The sequence below is a fragment of the Terrapene carolina genome, unplaced genomic scaffold, assembly GCF_002925995.2.
Source record: "Terrapene carolina triunguis isolate 2854851 unplaced genomic scaffold, T_m_triunguis-2.0 Scaffold67, whole genome shotgun sequence".
NCBI lineage: Eukaryota > Metazoa > Chordata > Testudines > Emydidae > Terrapene > Terrapene triunguis.
The window spans coordinates 18,393,289-18,415,351 of record NW_020664418.1 but is presented as its reverse complement, the minus strand read 5'-3'; the positions used below and the strand labels follow the sequence as shown (position 1 = coordinate 18,415,351).

Sequence of the window (22,063 nt, the reverse complement as noted above, 5' to 3'; positions counted from 1 at the left end):
GAGCCTGGGAGGGAGGGGGAGACTCCGAGTGGCCGCGGTGCGGGCGCTGCTTCTCCCCCTCCCTCCCAGGCTCTCAAGCCTGGGAGGGAGGGCGAGTAGCGGCGCGCGAGCGGCAGCGGAGGTGAGCTAGGGCGGCCAGGGCACATTTTTAGGGGCGGCATTCTGGCGCCGGCCATGCCGCCCCTAAAAATGTGCCGTCCCAAGCACCAGCTTGTTTTGCTGGTGCCTAGAGCCGGCCCTGGCTAGAGTTCAAGCATTTGATTCATACCAAGATCCACATTCAAGCTTGCTTTTTTTAAAAAAACAAATCAGACTTAATTTACTTTGTTTTGGTTCTTCAAAATAAAATATAGAAGAAGCTGGAAAAACAAGAGTTTTGCAGCAGCGTTATATCTTTAGCCCACATTCATCCCCAGTGTACTTATTTTACCTGTAAACATCTCCATTAACTGACTCCTGACCCCTGAGTGTGCTATTGGCATAACACTCTCAGCCTCGCATACTTGTTATAAGAGGTAGAGCAGGCCAAATGATGGTGCTATCAAAGTTAATGACAACCCCTCTTGATTTCAAGGGGAGCCGGATAGGTTTCTGTTGGCTTGTGTAAAACAATGTGACAAATAGGGGACAGTGTTAAACATATGCATTGTTTGGAAAAGAGAATGAACCTACAATGGAACGGTTGCGCTAATTTAATCTCTCTCTCTCTCTTAATTGTCCAGAGTGAAGAAATATTCAACCAGAGAAAAGAAGCAAAATAAACCCCTAGCTAATATGGAAATGTACTAACCAGAAAGAAAAACCTTCTTATTTCCTTGGATTAATGCAGTGAATTCCTTGATTTGTATCATATGGTTTTGTTATATGAAATATTGTTTATACTTTCTAAAGAACCTATAAAATGCGTACTGGGATTTATACATCCTATTCATCCGGACCAGTGTATGGGAGAGCTCTCATCCCATTTGAGGGACATATGTAAGAAATCCCATAGCTTAGTGTCAGGGTGCACTAGTGCTAACTTAACTCAAAATACTGTATCTCTGAACTAAATCCTGCTTTTAGCTACACAGCTGGAAATGAAGAATAACTCCACAGAGCTTAGTCTAAATTGTTTATGATGTTGTGGGTAACTGGACCATATGTGCTTTTAGTGAGTCTGTTCTCCCCGCTTCAGGCACATGCAGAATTTCCATTAATGCTAATTAGCAAGACAATGTTCTCCCAAGACTTCTTGTGGCTCAGTAGTGCGCTGTATGAGATGCTTTCCAAACTCCTCATCAGAGAATCTTTACTGAGATGGTAGTTCCAAAATCATCTGCATTATTAAATGGTGCTGTAACACTTAAGTCACCTGCTGTACCTGTGCCAATTGTCCATGTGCAATGGAGAATGCAGCCAAAAATGAGAGAGCAAAGGAATGCAAGGCTCAGAAGTACTGGAATGCAACAAGCGACAAAGCGTCCTATGGCACCTTATAGACTAACAGACCTATTGGAGCATAAGCTTTTGTGGGTGAATACCCACTTTGTCAGATGTGGGTATTCACCCACGAAAGCTTATGCTCCAATAGGTCTGTTAGTCTATAAGGTGCCACAGGACTTTTTGTCGCTTTTTACGGATCCAGACTAACACGGCTACCCCTCTAATACTGGAATGCAACAGGCAATCCTCTGATCTGTACTGCCCCCATTATTACAATGCTCAGTGTTGCATGTTACTGTAGAAAGTCTACTGGTTTTTTTTTTTCTGTAGTACACTTGTATTGATATAATATAAGCTGTCAGATTGCTGAACCATTAAATTATGGCCTTCTATGTTGTTTGCCTGCCTGCCTGCACTATTTCTTATCACTTAATTGTGACCTTTATGTTACAGAAACAGGAAGTTTGCTTCCTTTATGTTAAAGAAGCCAAATTCTAAGTCAAATAACTGTTTTTCTTTAAAGTGTAAGGCAAATATATTTGCAGCAAGAGAACAGTCCCCAGAAGGTACAGAAGAAGCATCACCTTCTTATCTCTAATGTAAATTAACACACTGCACTTTTTCAAAAATAGAAAAATATTCACAAGACATATTCCTGTGAACAGATCTCAGAGTAAGCAAGCACCATGGGCTGTACCATCATAAATAAGAGATGGCTTGAATAACTTCTGTCTCACTACATACAAATTTCATTTAGTCTGCTTCATGCTTACTTTTAAATGTCCAGAGCTATAGTAAATGCATGGGGGCTGAGTGCATGTGGACGTTAGAGGCCAAGATGATACCACCTAATATTGGATAGGGGACTGCTACTTCAGGTAAAGTTGGTAGTTAAGGTTACCCAATACTGTCCCTTATAAGACCCTGTTTTTAGTGGCTTATAACTTTGCCAAACTATAACCATTTGGGCTGAACATTTTCAGGCTGAATTTTTTGGAAAGCTTCAACAAAAAGAGTTCAGCCATTTCAGAGAATGAGATTAAGGAAAAAACATAATTTTGATTAAAAAAATCTTATTCTTATTTACTTCTGCTTTCTTTCCATTCTCTGATGTACCTCATCCCTTCTCTTAAAGCTTCCTTGGCCCCATCAGCAATCAGACCCTCCACCACTGTATTGCATCCAGCTGAAATCTGTTAGCACTGGATACCATATAATAACCTATTTCACCATGAGATCTCTTCCGCTTGATACAGGCTGAAACTCCTGGGCTCCTGTATATCAGTCATTTGACAGCTATGTCCTTCTGCATCCAAGGAGACGGTGACAGCTTCCTACCATATAACCAAGTGAAGGTCTTAAAGCCAAGGCATCTACTTCCTTTCTCTCATTGATCTAAAAAAGTGACCCATGTTGTTAATATATAGAACTAATTACACCTACAAAACAAGAGCTGTGTTCCATATTCAGGACCTGTCAATACTACAATTTACCTATGTTGGAAGAAAAAGAGAGCTAGACAAATTTATGAGTGCAGTTGTATGACGGGTTGCTTGTGATGGTAGGGGACAAAGCTCAACAGCCCTTGGACTCTCTTCTGGTTTATGTCTCATGTTTCTAAAGCTCATGCTATAGCATTTCAGATGGCCACTGCAGAGGTGGGCCAGAGATGGGTTGAGTGGGCCAGAGCTCAGGTGGTACAGAGCATGTTCTCAGGTGCATGGCTGGCTGGTTCTTGCTCACATGATCAGGATCTAACTGATTGCCATATGTTGTTACAAGGAGGAGGGAGAAAAATTTGTTTTTCTTAACCTCTGAGGATAGGACAAGAAGCAATGGGCTTAAATTGCAGCAAGGGAGGTTTAGGTTGGATACAGATGCTACCCGACTTACGCAAGCATTCTGTTCCAAAACGCCTTGGTAACTTGAATTTTGCGTAAGTTGGAAATGTATACCCGACCATTAGGCAAAAAAAAACACTTCAAAACCCCCCTATTTCTAGCTTATGGAACTTTTTCCATAAGTGTGGATTTGCGTAAATCGGGTTTGCGTAACCCGGGGGCGTCTGTATTAGGAAAAACTTCCTAACTGTCAGGGTGGTTAAGCACTGGAATAAATTGCCTAGGGAGGTTGTGGCATCACCATCATTGGAGATTTTTAAGAGCAGGTTAGACAAACACCTGTCAGGAATGGTCTAGATCAATGCATCTCGCGGTCCATCAGGGTAATCTGATTGTGGGCCGCGAGATGTTTCGCTGACATTGACCATCCGCAGGCCCAGCTCCCCGCAGCTCCCTGTGGCCACGGTTCGCCGTTCCCGGCCAATGGGAGCGGCGGGCTGCAAGGACGTGCTGGTCACCGCTTCCCACAGCGCCCATTGCCTGGGAACGGCGAAGCGCGGCCACTGGGAGCTGCGGGGGGCCATGCCTGCGGACGGTCAACGTCAGCAAAATGTCTCACGGCCCGCAATCAGATTATCCTGATGGGCCACAGGTTGCTCACCACTGGTCAAAATAGTACTTAGTCCTGCTATGAGTGCTGGACTAGATGACTGGACAGGGGACTGGACTAGATGACCTCTCAAGGTCCCTTCTAGTTCTACGATTCTATATTGGGTTGGGAAGGAATTTCCCCTCAGCTGATTGGCAGAGACCTTGGAGATTTTTCACCTTCCTCTGCAGCAGGGCCGGCTCCAGGCACTGGAGAGGGGTGGCACGTCCAGGTATTCGGCGGCAATTCGGCGGACGGTCCCGCTCGGAGCGAAGGACCTCCTGCCGAATTGCCGCAGATCGCGATTGCGGCTTTTTTTTTGTTTTGTTTTTTTTGGCTGCTTGGGGCGGCCAAAACCCTGGAGCCGGCCCTGCTCTGCAGCGCGGGCATGCAGTACACTTGCTGGGAATATCTGGGTCTCTCTCTATTAATTGTTTCCCTGGCATTGTACGGTCCTTGGGCATGGGGGTACCTCGGTCTCACCTATTCTCTGCTTGTGGCACATAATAGTGGGCTGTAATATTTTGGTCTAATTTTGGTTGTTGGGTTTAATGTGCAGCTGCTCGGCAGGCTTAGTGGCATGTGATATACATATCAGACTAGATGATCTGATGGGCCCTTCTGGCCCTAAACCATGATGATGACTCTCTGACGAGCCAGGCTGGGGAACAGCTGGTACACACCACAGCCTGTACCAGCATCCCTGAAACCATCACTTGGCTCACGACTCCCACGGCAGTGAGCTAGGTGTGCCTGAGAGCATGGCCAGGGGAAGCGCTGGCTGGCAGGGCAGCCTTCCCTCCTGGGGCACATTTCATGCCCGCTGGGAGCCCCTTACTCTGCTTGCCATGGGCTCCTACACTGTCCTCTGCCACAGGCTTGTGAACCGTGCTCCTCAAAGGGGCAACCTGTGGCCCGAGCCGCTGCATGCGTGCTGCTGCAGGAGCCGCCGCTTCAGGGCCGGGCAACAGGCTGCCACTTCCCCCCCAGCCCACAGTAACCAGACTTTTAGTGTCCGGTCATTAGATGTGACCGGACGCTGTAGTGGAAAACGGTCACCAGGCAACCCTACCCCACCCCAATAGCCAGGTGTTGGCAGCAGTCCCCCACCTTTCAAAGAATCTGGGCGGAGCTTATTGTATGGGCGGAGCTTGGAAGAAACTCCTCCCCAAAGGCTGTTCGGACGGGAGGGAAGAGCGGAAGGGCCGGCGGGTGGATCGCGGCGGGGCGGACTGGAGGACAGGGCGAAAGGGCCAGCGGGCGGACTGCGGATGGGAGGGCAGCGCGGAAGGTCCGGCGGGTGGATCGCAACGGAGCGGACGGGAGGGAGGCGCGGAGGGCGGATCGCAGCAGGGCGGGCAGAAGGCCCGGCAGGCGGATCGTGGCGGGGCGGACGGGAGGACAGCGCGAAACGGCCAGCGAGCGGACCGCGGACGGGAGGGCAGCGCGGAAGACCCGGCGGCTGGATCGCAACGGAGTGGACGGGTGGGAGGTGCAGAGGGCGGATCGCGGCAGGGCGGCGCGGAAAGCCCGGCGGGCGGATCGCGGCGCGCGGACGGGAGGGCGGCGCGGAAGGCCCGGCTGGCGGATCGCGGCGCTGGCTCTAAGATGGCTGTTGTGAGCGGGGCGCAGTTGCTGTGAGGAGCCGCTCGCCTGTGCCATGGAGTGCCCGCACCTTGGCTCCAGCGTCTGCATCGCGCCCGCCTCGGCCCGGTTCCCGCAGGGCTCGCCCTCCTCCTGGTGCTGCAGCGGTGAGTGTCCCCGGCGCGGCTCGCACGGCAGGCCCCGGGCCCCGCGGCCTAGGCGGCGCCCGCCGACCCAGTCCGGCCTCGGGAGGGAGCCCGGGAGCCGCCTCCCCAACGCGGGCCGGGCTGGCTCCAGGGAGGGGGCGCCGGGGGCCCCATTGTTCCCCGCTGCCGCCTGGGCCGGGGCGGGAGCGCGGACCCCTGGAGAGCCGGTGCCCGGCTCAAGCTCCCCTCCCCCAGCGGGGCAGCTCCTCGCGGGGCGTTAAACTGCTCCCCCGCCACACGCACCCCTCAGGCCTTGCTCGGGGGGTCCCGGCTGCACAGGTCCTTCCCTGCAGAGCTTTGTGCGGGCTCTGGGACGGGCAGGGTCTAGCAGGCTGAGCTCATGAGCCGGGCGGGGAGACTGTCTCTCTCTCCCCCCCCGGCTTATGGCTGCTTCTCCTGCCAAGGAATTCCAGGTTTTCTGTTCTTAGCCCCCTTTGTTTGCGCGAGGAGCAGCACGCTCGTCTCTATCCCGGGGAAGCCTAGCCCAGGGTATGTGGAGAAAGGGGCCTGTGAATCTCCCAGGATCAGTGTAAAAGTAGCTGCTTAGCCTGAGAAGCTTTGTCTTTATTTTTAAAACATTTTTATTTGTCCAGGGTTTTGCACGATGGGGTTTGGATGGGAGCACTGGGGTGCTGGGAATAAGACATAACTGTGTTATTTACACATTCTAGACGGATGGTGCAGGAGGAATGTGTAGGAGTCAACACCAGGCTCTGCACGTTGACTTAATAACACAAATATGTATCCATGACATTTGTATTATTTCTTCAGTACCATCTGTGTCCGGATATTGTTTGTTCAAAGCTTTCCCCTTGAAGGGTTGCTCTGCCCAAGCTGCTCTAAATTCAACTAGTTAATGACACCATAATTATTGCTAGTTTTTCAAACAGAAGATCTCTGATGGTAGCTGTCATTTTAGCTTACATTCTTCTCTGTATTCATTGTAAAAAAGAAACCCTAGTACATTTAGTATACGTAGCAATAGGCGCGTTTGTAACAATAAGATGCCCTCCCCCCCCCACCTTACTGTGTCTATGGGCAATGGTGGGGGGAAGCGTCATTTGAGATATTAGTCCATGGAACAATGAAATGTTAATTAAGTTTTCAGTTGTTTCCTTTAATGTGGGAATGCTGTTTATTTTTTGTCCTATTGCATAGATGCTTTAGTGTGGGCCAATTCTGCAGCTTGCTTGAGTTCTTCTATGATTGGCATTTCCTGGAGCCAAGGTGGGGTAGTTCTGCTGCTTTCTTTGGTAAAACCAGTAATTTTACTCTTTAGAGCTTTTGCTTTTACACGAGAGTTTGTTTTTCAGTGGAATGATGCAGAGTAATGGTTAGAGAGGGAGAGTGCATAAAGGAAAACTTGTTCATTTCTGTATATTTCTTTACCTGGAAATCCAGCCCTTATGGTTGCATCTGTCACCTCATGGTGCTGACATAAGGCACTAAGGTTTACCCTTCAAAGAACACCAGAAAGATAACATTACCAAAGCTGAAAATATACTAAGCTGTTAATGCAACTGTTTAACTAAAAAAACAGCCAGTCTTCTAGAAAACATGAAAACGTAAATGTTGTGGAAAGCCTCATTTCATACAGAAAGATGAAGTTTGATTGATAGACATGCTGTTTTCTGAGGAAAGAAGTTCAGCGATTAGAACGAATTTTCCTTTGTCAGGCAAGTGGATGTTCACCAAGCTAGCACTTATGGGAAGAGACTGTGCTGGATGCTGAACTGATTTATTACAGTTGGGAGGAGGTGGGAGGGAGTTAAACTCTTTGAGAAACTGACTAGATTTATAATGGTGCTATATCCAGGAGCGCACTCCCACTAGTTTCATGTTTTTTAATAAAACCTAGAAACAATAACAAAATCCCATATAAATTATTTGGACAGGTAAATCAGAAGTACAGTATTAATTCCTAACAAGTGGATAAAGAAACATTTATAGCTAGTACACTAAATTTAAAACATTCAGTAAAAACATAAACCAGTTATCAATTACAGGAGAGACAAATTGCTCATAACTCTCCTTAATTGAATTCTTCAGTCCCTTCACAGGATTGCTAGATGAAACTACTCTAGTCCATATTTAGTAGTCTGAGTGACATTTCCCTTGCGGGCTGCCTATCTTGATAGGCTATTATTTGTTAGTGTTACATGATCTCTGCAGTGGTGCACAGGATACTCTTTCTTATCTGCCATCATTTCAGTGACAGTAGCACTTTGAATGATGCCCACAGAAGTCAACTTGTGGTGGGTGGTAATGGATCCCAATTTTCCCTAAGAACTCTGATGACTCTTTTATATGGAGATTTGCCCATGGCAGAATTTCTGTGCCATGTACCACCGTTCTCAGCTGTTTTAGGTAGGACTGTGATAGATGTTTTTGTTCCTTCAAAAATGAGAGAATAAAACTTCAATTACTCCTCATTGTCACCTCTGTTTTTGTTCTTTGTCGCCTAAGAAGTGAACCCCATTAGCAGGAATCTTATTCTTTGCTTGTTCTGCTAAATGGTAATATACCATTCAAAAAGAAAATGGCTTCTGTATAATTTCATAAGTTGTCAAGACTTACTGGGACTGGATAAGGCTGGATAAATGGGGGATTTCTTTATTTGTCTTTTGTTGTCCTAAATTGGAGAAAAATATTTAGCCAGGTAATTGTCTTCCCTCCTTTTATCCTGAAATTCCACAGTTTCTCCGACCTCTAACGTGGCCCAAAAGTATCTCCAAAGAATGTGTGATCTGTCCCATTCTGAGTTAGCTGACCTTCCTCTGAAAAGGAGAATGAAGATACTGATATATAGGGAATACTTTGGCTGCCATATGACCCACCAGTGACAACAAAACATTCTGGAATACCTTGGAGAGTGGGTCCTTAATATAAGAAGTGACTTAGAGTTTGGACTGTTTCAGGTACCCTGGATTCAAAGGCCCTCTAAATGTTAGATTGATTGATGCACACGGATTGAATACTTTTTTTATCCCCCAAAAGAGTCTTGATAGCAATGGCACTTCATTGTATAATGCGGAGACATCTCAAAACATTTTCATGAGAAGTGCAATAATATAACAATGCTATTTGCACTACACAGCTGACGTTTGAAAAATAACATTATCAGAGATAGGGTGGTTGGGGGAAGGCGTGCACCAGACTGAAGAGGTGTATTGGCCTTTGAAGTTAACAGTCCCTTTCAAGCTAACAGTCAAGATTCCTTTGGTGGTCTCTTGATTGATGATGGCGAACTGTGAGAATAATAAAAGGCAGTATTTGTGAGCACACTCAGCCAAATCTGAAGTCTTTTGCTCCAAATCAAAGAATAAGGGCCCGTGCCCATTTCTAGACAACACCTAGAACTTTAATCAGCACAAATAACATGGCAGTATAGTTCAGAAACTGGAGAGTGCAAATTCCACCCTTTAAAACATAGCAAGCCCCATCCCCCCAGATTATTATTTGAAACCTGGTAGCGTGTTCTGTGCAGGATGAAATACAAAAGGCAGCACGTTCCTTGCTTTGTGGAGTTTGCAATCTAAATAAATTGACAACACACAATGCATTGTGAGAACTTCCCTGTGGGTGTCTATCTTAAAGATTTTTTTTTAATTGCTTAGAGCAATGGGTCAATGGGTCTTGTGAAAGAACATGAAAGGAAGAGATGAGATAAATCACTAGGAAAGGCAGAAATTGTGCAGAAACATGCTGAAAATCCCTTCTAATCAGTACTGTCACATGAAATATTGTTTGCAGATTTCTGCTACTTCCAATTAGAGCTAAATGTTTCCATGCATTTTATTTTCTGTAATTTCTGATGGTTTAGGATGTTGGCAATAATCCCAGGCAAAACCAGTTAAATTTATGACATGCCACGCTCTCAGGACTCTTGTGCAAACCATGTAATTAAAAAAAGGATTCTCAACAGCTCAGCTATGGTATTTTCCTATCACCTTTTCACATACTCATTCGTGCAACCGCAGCCAACCATATCTCACCTATCACAGCACACTTCCAAGCAGACCTGTGCAAGCTTGAAGGGTCTTGCCAACTTTTTTGGCATGGAGAAGACGAATTGATGCTTTGTGCAGTGTGAAATTGCAAAATGTTCCTCTAGAAAAACTCATGACAGCTAGGATTGTCTCTGCTTAAATATTCAGTACTTGTAAGAGGAAATTGTTGCACTTCAAGTATGCTTAAAACCTCCAATACTTCAGATCACTATCAGCTGAATACCTGGTTTTTAAAATAACACACATGGTTGTTTTTATGAAATATTGAAGGATTCCTTTTGCTGTAGAACTGTATATCCTGCAGAAGTTCAATATATTTGCTTGGAACTTGTGTTATCTTTGCATGGTAGCTTGTGATGCAGTAAAAGCTGTAACTAACATTTGCTCAGAGCCTCATATTGTGCTGTCCCCAGATGTCTGTTGGATTTTAAAAAGTAGAAGAGAGAGAGAGAGCTTGGGTAAATAATTTTGGCCTACTGAAATATGATTAGTGTGGAAATCCAAATGCTGAAATATGAGACTCTTTTTCTACCCAATTAAAATAACTTTACAAAATGGCATTGCTAATCTGCTGTCTTCCAAACTGTCATTAATTATTTCATTTATATATGAGAGCCCAAATGCTATCAATGCAAGTGGGAGAATTTTCAGGGCTAGGAGTTTATTGGGTCTGACTGACTGCTGGTTATGTTTTTCCTTACATAAACCAGTTACACTGTTCTCTATTCATTTGGATAGGTAGCAGCATCCTGCCACACTGTGTTTTTTGGCATTGCAATCTTGGACTGTAGTAAGCCGTGCCAAGACAAATATGCTCTAAAAGTACATGTACACAGACTTGAAGCTTCTCAGCTCAGCTCCTCCTCCTTTCTTCTCCATCCTCATCAGTACTAGTCTCTGCCATAGTTCATAAGGAGAGAGCAAAGTTCCTAATTTCCTTTAATTCTTCCTAGAATAGGAAAAAAACCCACTGAATCATATATAAAGAACCTATTCCATATTAAGACCCTAATTCTTCAGTCAGATTGAGATGGCCCCAGGCCTTTATGCCCCCATAGAGTCTCATTGAATTCAGTGACATTGTGAGAATGAGTCTGTGTGCATGGAGATTTGTTTGTGGGATTAGGGTTGCAACCAAGTCCCATTTTTCTGTTTTTTTTCTTCTATAACTTTGCCTTAGAAAATTGGTTTGGCCTAAAAATTACTAGCCTTACTCTGAAATTAAAGGAGAGAACTTCTTTGCAAAAACATTTTTAGACTTGTTTGAGTTAAAGGTCACTTAAATCAAATTTCAAAGCACAATAGATTTTTTTTTTTTTTTTTAATCTAGTGTTTCTTTGGTTCCTTCAGCTCAAGAATAGCTTGATAATAACCTTTCAAACTTTGTATATTGATAAAATCTCCTTAAAAGCTCATGTGCCAGCTGTATCTGAAGAAAATAGGCTCTAATTAAGCAAAGCTCATTAATGTTTTGTGCTCTTTAGTTTTGGACCCAGTCTTGCTTCCATTAAACCAAATGGAAATTTTTAGATGTTTAATGGATGGACAGTCCCTACATATCTGTCAGCAGGTTGCCCTCTATTGGCTAGTTCAGCCTAGAAAGAAAGTAAGGAATTTTTAGAGGTATTGGTTAGCAGAGATCTTCCTTCTGCGCTAGTAGTAGAGACTTTTGTTTTTAGAGCTGAAGGATCAGAGTTCCAGTCTCAGCACATCAGGCATGTTCTTTATGGAGGGGGAATAATTCTTTTATATTTAATGTGGCAACCCCACACTCCCAATATAATGTTGATTTTGATTCCTTTTCCAATTTCAAAAAGAGAACTTAATGTTTGCAAATATTTAGAACTATGTCTTGTTGGATTACATTGAGTAAATACTAACTATTTGAAATTAATATATTTTGAAATGACTTCTCTATGAAGTTTGTTTGTACTACCTCAGTCTGCCCAAAAAAATCATATTGCACCACAAAACATGAAACAGATTTTTAACGTGGGCCATTGCATGAGACCGTCTTCAGGGAATAGATGTTAAAGGTGCTGCTTTTATTTGGACACTAGATGTGTTTCTATGTCAGGGAAGTTTTCTGGAAAGAGAACATGGCAGTGAAGAATACTTGTATATATCTGAATTCACCCGGGCAACTTCTGAAAAGTAAAAAAAAATTCCAGGATCTAGTTAAAAATCTTTCTGCTGGATGTTTCCAAATGCCCCCTTGGGGTAGGAAGAAATGTGGACAGGGAGGTTTAGCAGAAGTATATAAATTGAGGCAGTATAAACAAGTCATTGTATGAAATTTTAGTTTTTACTGACTTCACTAGTGCTTGTTATATAGCTTTTTGTAAAACTAGACAAATATCTAGATGAGTTGATGTACCCCCTGGAAAAGTTCTGCATACCCCCAAGGGTATGTGTACCCCTGGTTGAGAACCATTGATATAGAAATATAGATGACTTGCAAAGCTTGTGGCTGATGCCATCCTCACCTGAGGTGACAGATACAGAGCTCACCACTACAGCACAGTGAATCATGCAGACTGGAATCAATTTAATTACAGTTGTCTAATTATAATTAGGCTAATAAAGCTCGCCCACCTTCCCTGCACCCTTCAAGATGGTGGAAAAGCACTAGGTAATTGCAAAGTATTATTAGTCTGTTTTTTAGATGGGGTAGTTAAGGTTTAGCTAGGTTCAGTAACTCAGTTGAAAGGCGTTGTGGTCTAGTGGTTTAGGCAGGAGCAGCGGAACTGTACAGTGTGAGTCCAAGGCTTGGGTCTTACACTTGGTTCAAGCAGTTTTAACCTTCTTTACCAGTATTTGGAATGAAGGTAGGTTAGGCCTTGGGAGCCATGGTTAACTTGGCCGATACAAATCATTTAATTTTAGTAATCTGATGCCATTTCACTTCCCATTTATTTATCTTCTTTCATCTGTGCAAAAAAATATTTAGAAAAACAAAACAAACAAATGACTTCCCTCTCCCCCCTAAAGCAAATGCTGAGTGGTTTCCAAAACCAACTCCCTCAGTTCTGGAAACCAGCTAAGAGTTTTGTGTTTTGTTTATGTTCTGAGATTACTAGGGGAAACTATTTTCATTTAGATCAGAGTAGAGGCTTTTGTGTTGTGATGGAATATGCATTACTTTATACTTGATATTGATAATTTACTTACTATGGGGGCAGCGTAAGCCTTGGTGTCCTTTTGTAATTTCCTTGCTTGTAAGTGGGGATTTTATTTTGTTTTATAAATGATATGATAGGTGAGTACGCTTATCACTCAGCAGTCTTAAATAGTTTGTAAAACCAATTCTCTTTTCTAAAACTTTTCTCTTTTGAGCCCATCTATTAAATCTGGATTTCTACAAATATGGCTGTGAAATTTCTCTTAAAATTTTTTGTTACCCATTTGGCTCTAGTCAAAATACTGACAGGTAACCTATCTAAATAAGGCAGTTTCACAAAAGGTGGCTAATCTTTCTAGAATATTGCAAATTGATACTGATTTACCTTTCCTGTAAAATATCTCAGTACTCTCTAAGGCCCTGCACCTACACTAGATCTGCACAGACAGACCCTTGTGCCTGGACTGAGCCACATTTACACCCTTGGAATTTTGTGTAGGTGCAAGTGTTTGCTCGGGCAGGTCAGATTGCAGGAACTGGGTCTTAGATGGCTAATGATAACTCTGGATACTTAGGCTTTGTCTACACTAGCACTTTTGTCATTAAAATTTTGGCAGTCAGGGGTGTGAAAAAGCACCTCCCTGATGGACATAAGTTGCACCGACAAAAGTGCCGGTGTGGACAGCTGCTGACATAGTTACCGCTGCTTGTTGGGGGTGGGCATAGAGCGGCTGCACAGGAGACCTTTCAGTGGTGTAGCTGCAGTGGTATAGCTGTGCCGCTGTAAGGTTCATAGTGTAGACATAGCCTTACTTTTCTGCTTTCAGCTGGTAAGTAACATTTTAGTCTGGTGGACTCTTGAAACTCTCTTCCTGTATCTTGTTCACTCAGAATGTTTTGATGGCTTCCTTTGTGTCTGACAGGCAGAATAGAGGGGGATGGTCTGAAATAAATAGGCTGTTAGAATCTACCCCCCAATACATTGTGACCTCAGACTGCTAGGGGATTCAGAGGATTCCTCTCCTTAAGAGATGGGTCGGATCTTGAGAATTGCAATGCAATCTATTCTGGTTTTCCTTGGCTTCTCTCTGAAATTGGCTGTTTGATTTGTGTGTCTTGTTTTTATTGTTTTTATATTGGTGTAAAGTCTCTTTTAGGTGTGTGCTACTGTATTCTGTATTGTATAATTGTCTCCCTGACAAGGCTTGATTTTTTGGTAAATGTATGTACTCTTTATTTTCAAGAATTGTTACATTTACATTTAAGTAAATGTTTGCACTAGTAATAATTAAACAGCAACAAAACCTTCAGATACTGATTATTCAAAATGTGGTAGAAACTGAGATTAAATAACAGATTTAGAAGTAAAATCATATATGATATAGTTTGCTAGATTAAAGTAATGGTGGGGAAAATGCACTAGTTATTTTCTGGTGGAATGTATAGCACTATAAATTTAAGCTAAGGATAGAAATGTTTTGTGGGGTGCAAAGAGTAACCTAGTATGGAAATTTTCTGATTTAAAATATCCTGCCAAGTCTTACTATACTGTTTAGAAATCTAATGAATTGCCTACAAATATGGCATTTCTGTAAACTGAAAACTAATCTTGTCTCTATTATTAAAGAAGCATCCTTGTGTAATGTTAGTGATGTTTGTGACCTTTTTTTCTCCAGAGCCCCTGACAAAAAAGCCAGAATTGACTGACTGCCATAGTTTTAGCAGTGTCTAATTTTTGTTTGGCCTGGTTCTCTATTCTTTGTTTAACCACTTCCTCAGGAACTAGTATCTCTGTTTAGCCCATGTTAGAAGTTATAGCGTAATTACAGGTTTTTTTTTTTCCCTATCTGAGTGTCTGCTCGTCCAGTATCTGTTTAAAGAATAAAAACAAATATGGACCTTGCTGTATCTTTCTATTACCAGTTTTTTCAATTGCTTACGTAATCACAAAATATCAGGGCTGCAGCCAGCACAGTTGAGTGCAATTTAGGAAGTGGATTGTAAACAGGAGAAATTAATCTGTTGTTCTCTGATGAGCATGTTACAATGCTAGCATGTTTCTAGTACTTTAATTACCTTATTTTATTTATTCTTGGGGAATGAGTGTTTACTTCCCATCATGTTACTTTTGAATTCTTATTCAGCAGTTATTTGGCAGGTCTATGCTCAGTTTGATGTTTTCAAAATCAGTTGACTTAGGCCAGTCAGGAAAGTTCTTGCATTACACTAAGCATTGCTTTTACTTACAGTGACAAGTAGCAAATATCAGGACATACTGCAAATGTACAGTCGTGTATTAGTGTCTGCATGAGTATAGTGAAAGCAGGAAAACAAAATGTAGCCCTAGCTCTTTTTCTGACTTCATCATTGCTTTGTTTTGCTTTTGATGCTTAAGGCAGATGGCAGAAAAAATGAGACTGACTTTTTTGCAGGTTTATGGTGAGGGTGGGAGTGTTACTGTAATTCTGAAAACCTCATTCACAATCTGTAATTTTAAGTGAAGTCTCAACCAGCCAGAGACTTGATATAAACAACAATTTATTCTTATGCATCTCTTTGTCACGTGAGAGCATGTGCCATTAAAAGAACAGTTAACTCATTTTTGTACAGAGTGATAAACTCTGAGAAACTAGATTCCTTGGAAAAATATTCCTTTGACAGTTGAGACATTAATTTGCCTTCTTTCCTTCTCTTCTCCTTTCCCCGGTAAATGGGTGTTAACAAAACATTTTAAACAGTCTAATTAAAAATCACTTCCTATCAGTCAGATTTCCCCTTGGCCCCAGATCCTGCAGGGAGCTTAGGGGAGGCTCGGTCCGTGCCCATGCAGATCCCCGTTGGGGCACTGGTAAGACGACATCATAGTTTAGGTTCACATGGAAGGTTCTGCAAAGGTGCAGGGATCCATCTGCAGTGATGCTTATTGCAGGACTGACACCGTAAATAGTATCTGTGATATCCTCTTACTAGTTCATTGGTTGTCCAAAGGGTCTTACAGGAACAATATGTAGATGAGACTTGAATTTCTGATAGGCGTAATAAGCAGGGAAATTAAAAGGAAAATACCAAACCAAAACCCCAACCTCTTCTGGCTTTCTTGATGCATCGGAAATGAGCAATTCCCCCCCCCCCTTTTTTTCTTTTTCTTTCGCAGATGATTTAGTTCAGAGGTTCTCAAACTGTGGTTTGTGGACCACCAGTGGTCTGCAAGCTCCATTCAGGTGGTCAGCGGATAGTTCCCTCTAAGGTGCATGCCTTGGCAAAAGAATGAAGGGCCACCCACCTAATTAGTGGAGTCATGCCTGCACAGCTCCACTAATTAGGTGCCTGGACCCTGGAGAAGATGCACATGTAAGGTGAGGTGGTGGCCTTGGGAGGAATAGGGGGTAGGTGGGAGGGGGCAGTAGGGTGAGAAGTGGGGGTGGGGGGAATTTGAGATATGCAGGGCTGTGGCGGCCAGAGAAAGAGGCGACTTTCCCCAGCTCCAGGGCTGCAGCTGTCGGGGAGAGATGGCCCTCCTTCCCAGCCTCAGCTCTGTGGTTGCTGTGGCGGGGGAGAGACCCCCCTCCTTCCCAGCCCCAGCTTGGGGGCTGCTGCGGCGGGGGAGAGAGGGCACATCCATCTCATTAGAAAGGTAAGACTACTGATATTAAAATATGAGTTGTGTGCTTTTATTTGTAGAACAAAAAACATAGTTTTTTTTTTTTAATACAGCGCTTTTATCCAAAGCGCTTTTATCCAAAGCGCTTTACAATAGTTAGCTAATGGTACAAACAACATTTGGAAAGATCATTAAGTGATCCGCCAAGACCCTCAGCAATTTTCAAGTGGTCCGTGGGGAAAAAAAAAAATTGAGAGCCACTGATTTAGTTTATACCAGGGATGACCAAGTAACCATTTTTAAATTGCAAATTTTCCCAGTACACTTCCTCTTTGAGTTTTACATAAATATTGATGCTGAATTACTTTTGCAGATTAGAAACTCTCCACAAACAACATGCAGTCATACTTATTGTGCTTTAGGCCTGCTTTGTGCAGCTGGGTCTGGGCAGGCAGACACCTATGAACATCCCCATAGTATTTATAACTCAAATATTGCGACATCAAGCTATTGCATGAGACCTAGAAAATGACTTTTACCCCTACATTTTTAAAGCAGCACATAATGTTTAACTTGCCAACTCCTAGTCAAGTTGTTTAGGGTGGGGTTTGTGGCTAAATTCCTACCCAGCACTTTGAAAATTTCCTCCTAACACTTTTCCCCTTTCTCTTCCTCATGCAAAACAGCTTTCATTACAATTGCTCAACCAGAGTTGATAGCATCCAATTTGTTAAATTCAAAACAGATACTAATTTTAAGATGTGTATATAGTCAAAAATAAGTCATTTGGGTGGGTATCTTGGCTTTTTAAATCCTGGAAGCCTTCACTAAATTTAGAGGATTAATTCTGTAAAATTGTAGCATTCTGCTTGGAGGTGTTTTTGGGACACTTCTGTCCCTCTGACTTTATCATGAGTGTAAATATTAGTACTCATTGCTTCCATGTATGGTTGTAGCTACTCCAGTTGCCTGAGGTAGTCTCCCTTTTTGTAGGTGCACACTCCTTTCAAGAGTGCCAGTCAAGGGAAACTATGGCAACATATGAATTAATAAAATACTAATTGGCATCAGTAAAATCTAGAACAAGTAGTAATATTTATATATAAATCCCTCAGGGTGCTGGAAATAGATTGGAAAATAATCATGAACCCAATTAAGTATAGAAACAAACAAATGAAGGTTAAAAGGAAAGAGATTGGAAGAAAAGATAATCAATATGGAGTCAACAGCTGTTGTTCTAAAATCCATTTGGGGAGGGGAGAGCTGTAAGGCACTGAAGTAGGAAGGAAGGAAATGAGATGGGTTTCAGAGGGTAGTGAATGCCACACTGTTTAGCCCACCCAGGGCCGGCTCCAGGTTTTTTGCCGCCCCAAGCCAAAAAAAAAAAAAACGCCCGGAGTGCTGCTGCCAAGGCAAAAAAAAGGGCCGGAGTGCCGCCCCAAAGGGCCAGAATGCTGCCCCTTTAAAAGTGCCGCCCCAAGCACATGCTTGAGACGCTGGTGCCTAGAGCCGGCCCTGAGCCCACCATAGCAAAAGCGCAATCAACGCTGACTTCAGTAGCAGAAATGGGATCTTTTCAACAGCATGTGTGAGCAGAAGTGTCTGTTAGTACAAGGTTCAAGAAGCAGGACTTCAGGGTTGCCAGAGCCAACTCCATTAAGGATTTTAATAACCAGTAATTCAAATGATCTATCTGTCACTGTACAGACAGGCAAAGTAAAGAAGGTAAGAGGCTAGCAGACCTGGACTCTAATCAGAGCTCTGCCAGCTACTTGTAGTGTGACCTTGGCCAAGTCACTTGACCTCTGTTTCTGAGAAATGTGGCTAGTACTTTATACCATGCTCTGAGCTCCTCAGATGGAAGGCCCTGCGTAAGTGCAGAGTTCTGTTTGATGGAAAATTTCCATCAAAATGAAACTGATTAAAGACTTCATGTATAAATTTTACGTTTTTAGTGAAGAGTTTTGTTTTCCCACCACTATTAATCATTTTCCAGCCTTTTGGTTTGCAGCTCTCTCTTCTCCCTCTTTACCTCCGCAAGTCTTTGTAGAACTGATAGTAGAGGAGAATCTTGGCCTGGTTTCATAGGCTTGATTAGTCTATCCTGTGACATCATGCATCACGCAATACAGCTGCTATTTCACATTTTTCCCTGTGAGCCGCTACTCCTTTTCCCCTCAAGGGCTGCTGCTGGAGTCTGCCCAACTCGTCTTGCTGTGTTGCCAGTCTCATGTGCCAGACAGACAAGCTTCTGAGAAAGATGAAGTAGGGACATTTTTCTTAACAAAACAGAGCAGTGGGTCGCTATTAGACAGAATGGGGTAAAAATAGGGGAAGTGAAAGCAATTCTAATTGTTCTTCCAAATATTTTTAACATTATTCTCTACATGCAACTTTCCCTGGAAGCTCAGTACTGTAGTCGTGTTGTCCCCCCCCCCCCCACCCCCCCCCAAAGGTCTTGTCTACACCAGGTATATTGGTATAATTATACTGTTAAAGTTACACTGATCTTTCTCCCCATATGGATGCTCTTTTACCAGGGGCGGCGGCGGCTTCTTTTTTTTTTTTTGGATTTAGCTTGTACTGACATAAGCAAGACTGAAAACAAGCCACTGTTTTTCCAAATAAAAAGTATTTTTACACTAACTGTACAAAATGTGTCCATATGGGGAGTCACATTAGTGTAACTACTGCTGTATAATTATACCTGTGTAGTAATGCTGGTAAATTTACCTGTGTAGATTTAATAAGCTATTTTATAAAGAATGAAAGAGCAGTTATTGGAAACTGCTCAACGATCTTAATCTTGGTCCCTATTCAACCAGCTTCTAGACTTCATTAATTACTGGCTGAACTTCATACTCATCCCAGAGTGTTGCTCTTGTTATGCCAATGTTTTATGGCTTTTTCTTTACCTTTATTCCATTGTTAAGGAGCTGTTTCCTTACATCCAGGTTGTGAAGTAAAGTCTGTGGTAGACATGGCTTAGGTTATTTCTACTCTGATTTGCAAGGCAGCCGATTAGAGTTCATTACATACCCTTAACACCATATGCCAAATGCTTCCATGGGTACTGCATCACACAGGGGTTCTTAACGTGGCACTTTATAAGGGCTGTTTCCTGTTTGTCTCCTGCTCTTCCTGATCCGTGTGTGTGTGTGTGTCTCTGAGTTAATGCAGTGGATTCTTTAAACAAAACTATTCTTAGTGTATGTGCAACGTGCCTCAGGTGGCACGTGGCCAGGATTCATCACCGGATTTGGTCCACTGGTTGAATCATTAGCTTGCCTGGGCTGGGCTGGATATTGATGGAGAGCTCAACATGAACGCTGATCCATGCCCCCCACAAAACTATTAATTTGGGGCTTTGTTTGTATGCAGCACATACACTGAAATTTTCTATAGTCAAAGCCCACAACTCTATGCTATAAGGAAGTAGGGTCTTTTGTCTCTGCTGTTCTTGTTTCATTGGAATATTCTGGAGAGCTGTATGAAATAACATATCTTACAAGATCCATAAGTGCTCACACAAGAAAGAACACGAGGGTGAGGCGGGGAGGGACCCTTGATGAGCATGCACCCATCAGCCTGCATAGAACAGAATGACTAAGGTTTGATAAGTGTTACTCATCAGGATGGGACACAGAAACTGGAAGAAACCTACACTATTTGAACTCTTCTTCTGAATGGTCTTAACTACACAGGATTTCAGTGTGAAACTCACTGGAATGAGTGTGTACATTTGGTGTTAGATTATTTGCTTCTTGGGGAAGGGTCCATTGCTCCTTTTTTGTTTGCAAAGTCCTTTGATTGCTTTGGGTGCTATATAAATAATTAACTAGTATTCAGGTTTCATTTGCAGTGATTACACTGTAGAAGACAGAATTTTCCCTCTGTTATGTGATCGAATGTATAGTTTCAACACTTCCAAGCAAGCTGATGGTAATGTACAATGGCAAGTGACTCACTATTTGAGGCAGCATTGTAGCAGCACAGATTTATTTTCCCCTCTTTCAGATATTAACATCTTTTTCTAAACACTTAAGGCCATTCTAAAAATACAGCAAAACGGCTCAGTTGGTAACTGCTGTAGTGGGCACTTAAGTTCAAGAGTAGCCAAGGTTCCTGAGCTTGTCTAATGACTGAGGGAGGTGAATACTAGTATTAAGCTTTTTGCTCAATTAAAATGTCTTAAGCTGTTTGTAGGACATAGCTCTCTTCAAGATGCATTTTTGCAAAATGCTTTTGTTCCCTATATTTTTAAAGTAGCATTCAAAAAAGCCAATGGCAACAGTGAATACAGGCATGAGCAAAATAGCCCAAATAATTGTTTCTCTTCTCCCCCCTTCTCTTGAATATATGGTACTTTCTATGACGTAAGAATCCCAGTGAGTCAAGCCTACTTTGACATCCAGCTAGATCTGTAGCTCTTTGCTTTGAAAGTTGGATGATAGCCTAACCCTTCCAACAAATGTGTTGCAGGAATTGCCAAGCAGTAGAGAATCTGTTTCCTCACCCTCAGTGCTATGTTTTGTCAACTGCACAAAGCAGCCCCCCTCTGGTACAACTATCCTCTACCATCCTAAATGGGTCCTTCTATTTGAGGGGCAATTGTTGAGGTTTTATAATTTACATGGACTGAGGAGAGATTTGTCATGAGCCTGTGCTTTTATAAGGACCGGTCTTGTTCTTTTGCACTTGACAAACACTTCTTCATTGCCATTTATTTTTTAATTTGAAATACAAACCAACACAGTCCTGCCTCATTCTGTCCTATCTGTTGTGTACCAGTATCATCTATGGGATCAGTACAACTTTAGAAATGGGATGTGAAATCTTCCACTGTAGAGCCACAAAAATATTGGAGGTCCCATGTAAACAGTTGTTTTTTTTTAAAACAAAACCAAAAAAAGTGAAAATGTAGGTTGCATCTACACTACAAGCTCTACAACATCTGCATCTACACTGGGAGGTGGGTAGGAGGTTAGATTGATGTAACCACAGCACTCAGAGTGAGAAATGTTCATAGCCTGGAGAGACATAGCTAGGTCCATCTAAGTTTTAAGTGTAGGCCAGGCCTTAGTAACAATAGTATATTTAAAAATGAATCTTGAGGGCTTTCCTCCACCATACCACTCAAACGACTTTTGCCTTCCTCTGCAGCATGGGGCACGGGTCAATTACAGGTTTAAACTAGTGTAAATGGTGGAGTCTCTGTAATTTTAAGTCTTTAAACCATGGTTTGAGGACTTCAGTATCTCAGCCAAAAGTTAGGGGTCTATTACACGAGCAGGTGGGTGAGGTTCTGTGGCCTGCAATGTGCAGGTAGTCAGCTAGATGATCCGGATAGTCCCTTCTGACCTTAAGTCTGAGTCAGTGGTCCCCAAACTTTTTCAATTCCGCCCACCTCTTACCCAGTTCACACACCCCCAGGAGCCAGGGCGGGGTATAGGGTGAGTGGGGCAGGACGGGGAGAGGGAGCCACGCTTTTAGTGTCTGGGCGGCTGGAACTGGGGCTGGGACCGGAGCAGAACTGGGGCCAGGAGCGGAGATAGGTGGCTTTCCCTCTCTGCCCCCTGGGGGGCTGGTCCAGGCCTGCCATGGCCCCCTGGATGTTCCACTGTGC

General features: G+C 43.2%; 2 protein-coding genes across 2 annotated transcripts in view; both read left to right on the top strand.

Annotated features, from left to right (window-relative positions):
* LOC112107043 (kunitz-type U19-barytoxin-Tl1a-like) overlaps positions 1 to 1,494 on the top strand; it is a 23,070-nt gene extending 21,576 nt beyond the window's left edge. The window contains exon 6 of the mRNA XM_026648243.2: positions 723 to 1,494. Coding sequence (XP_026504028.1) covers positions 723 to 789 — 67 coding nt within the window. The 3' untranslated portion in view covers positions 790 to 1,494. The remainder of the gene's footprint in view (positions 1 to 722) is intronic.
* Positions 1,495 to 5,507: 4,013 nt separating this feature from the next.
* Positions 5,508 to 22,063, top strand: part of USP3 (ubiquitin specific peptidase 3) — a 64,963-nt gene continuing 48,407 nt past the window's right edge. The window contains exon 1 of the mRNA XM_024200584.3: positions 5,508 to 5,666. Within this exon, the coding sequence (XP_024056352.1) occupies positions 5,576 to 5,666 (91 nt within the window). The 5' untranslated portion in view covers positions 5,508 to 5,575. The remainder of the gene's footprint in view (positions 5,667 to 22,063) is intronic.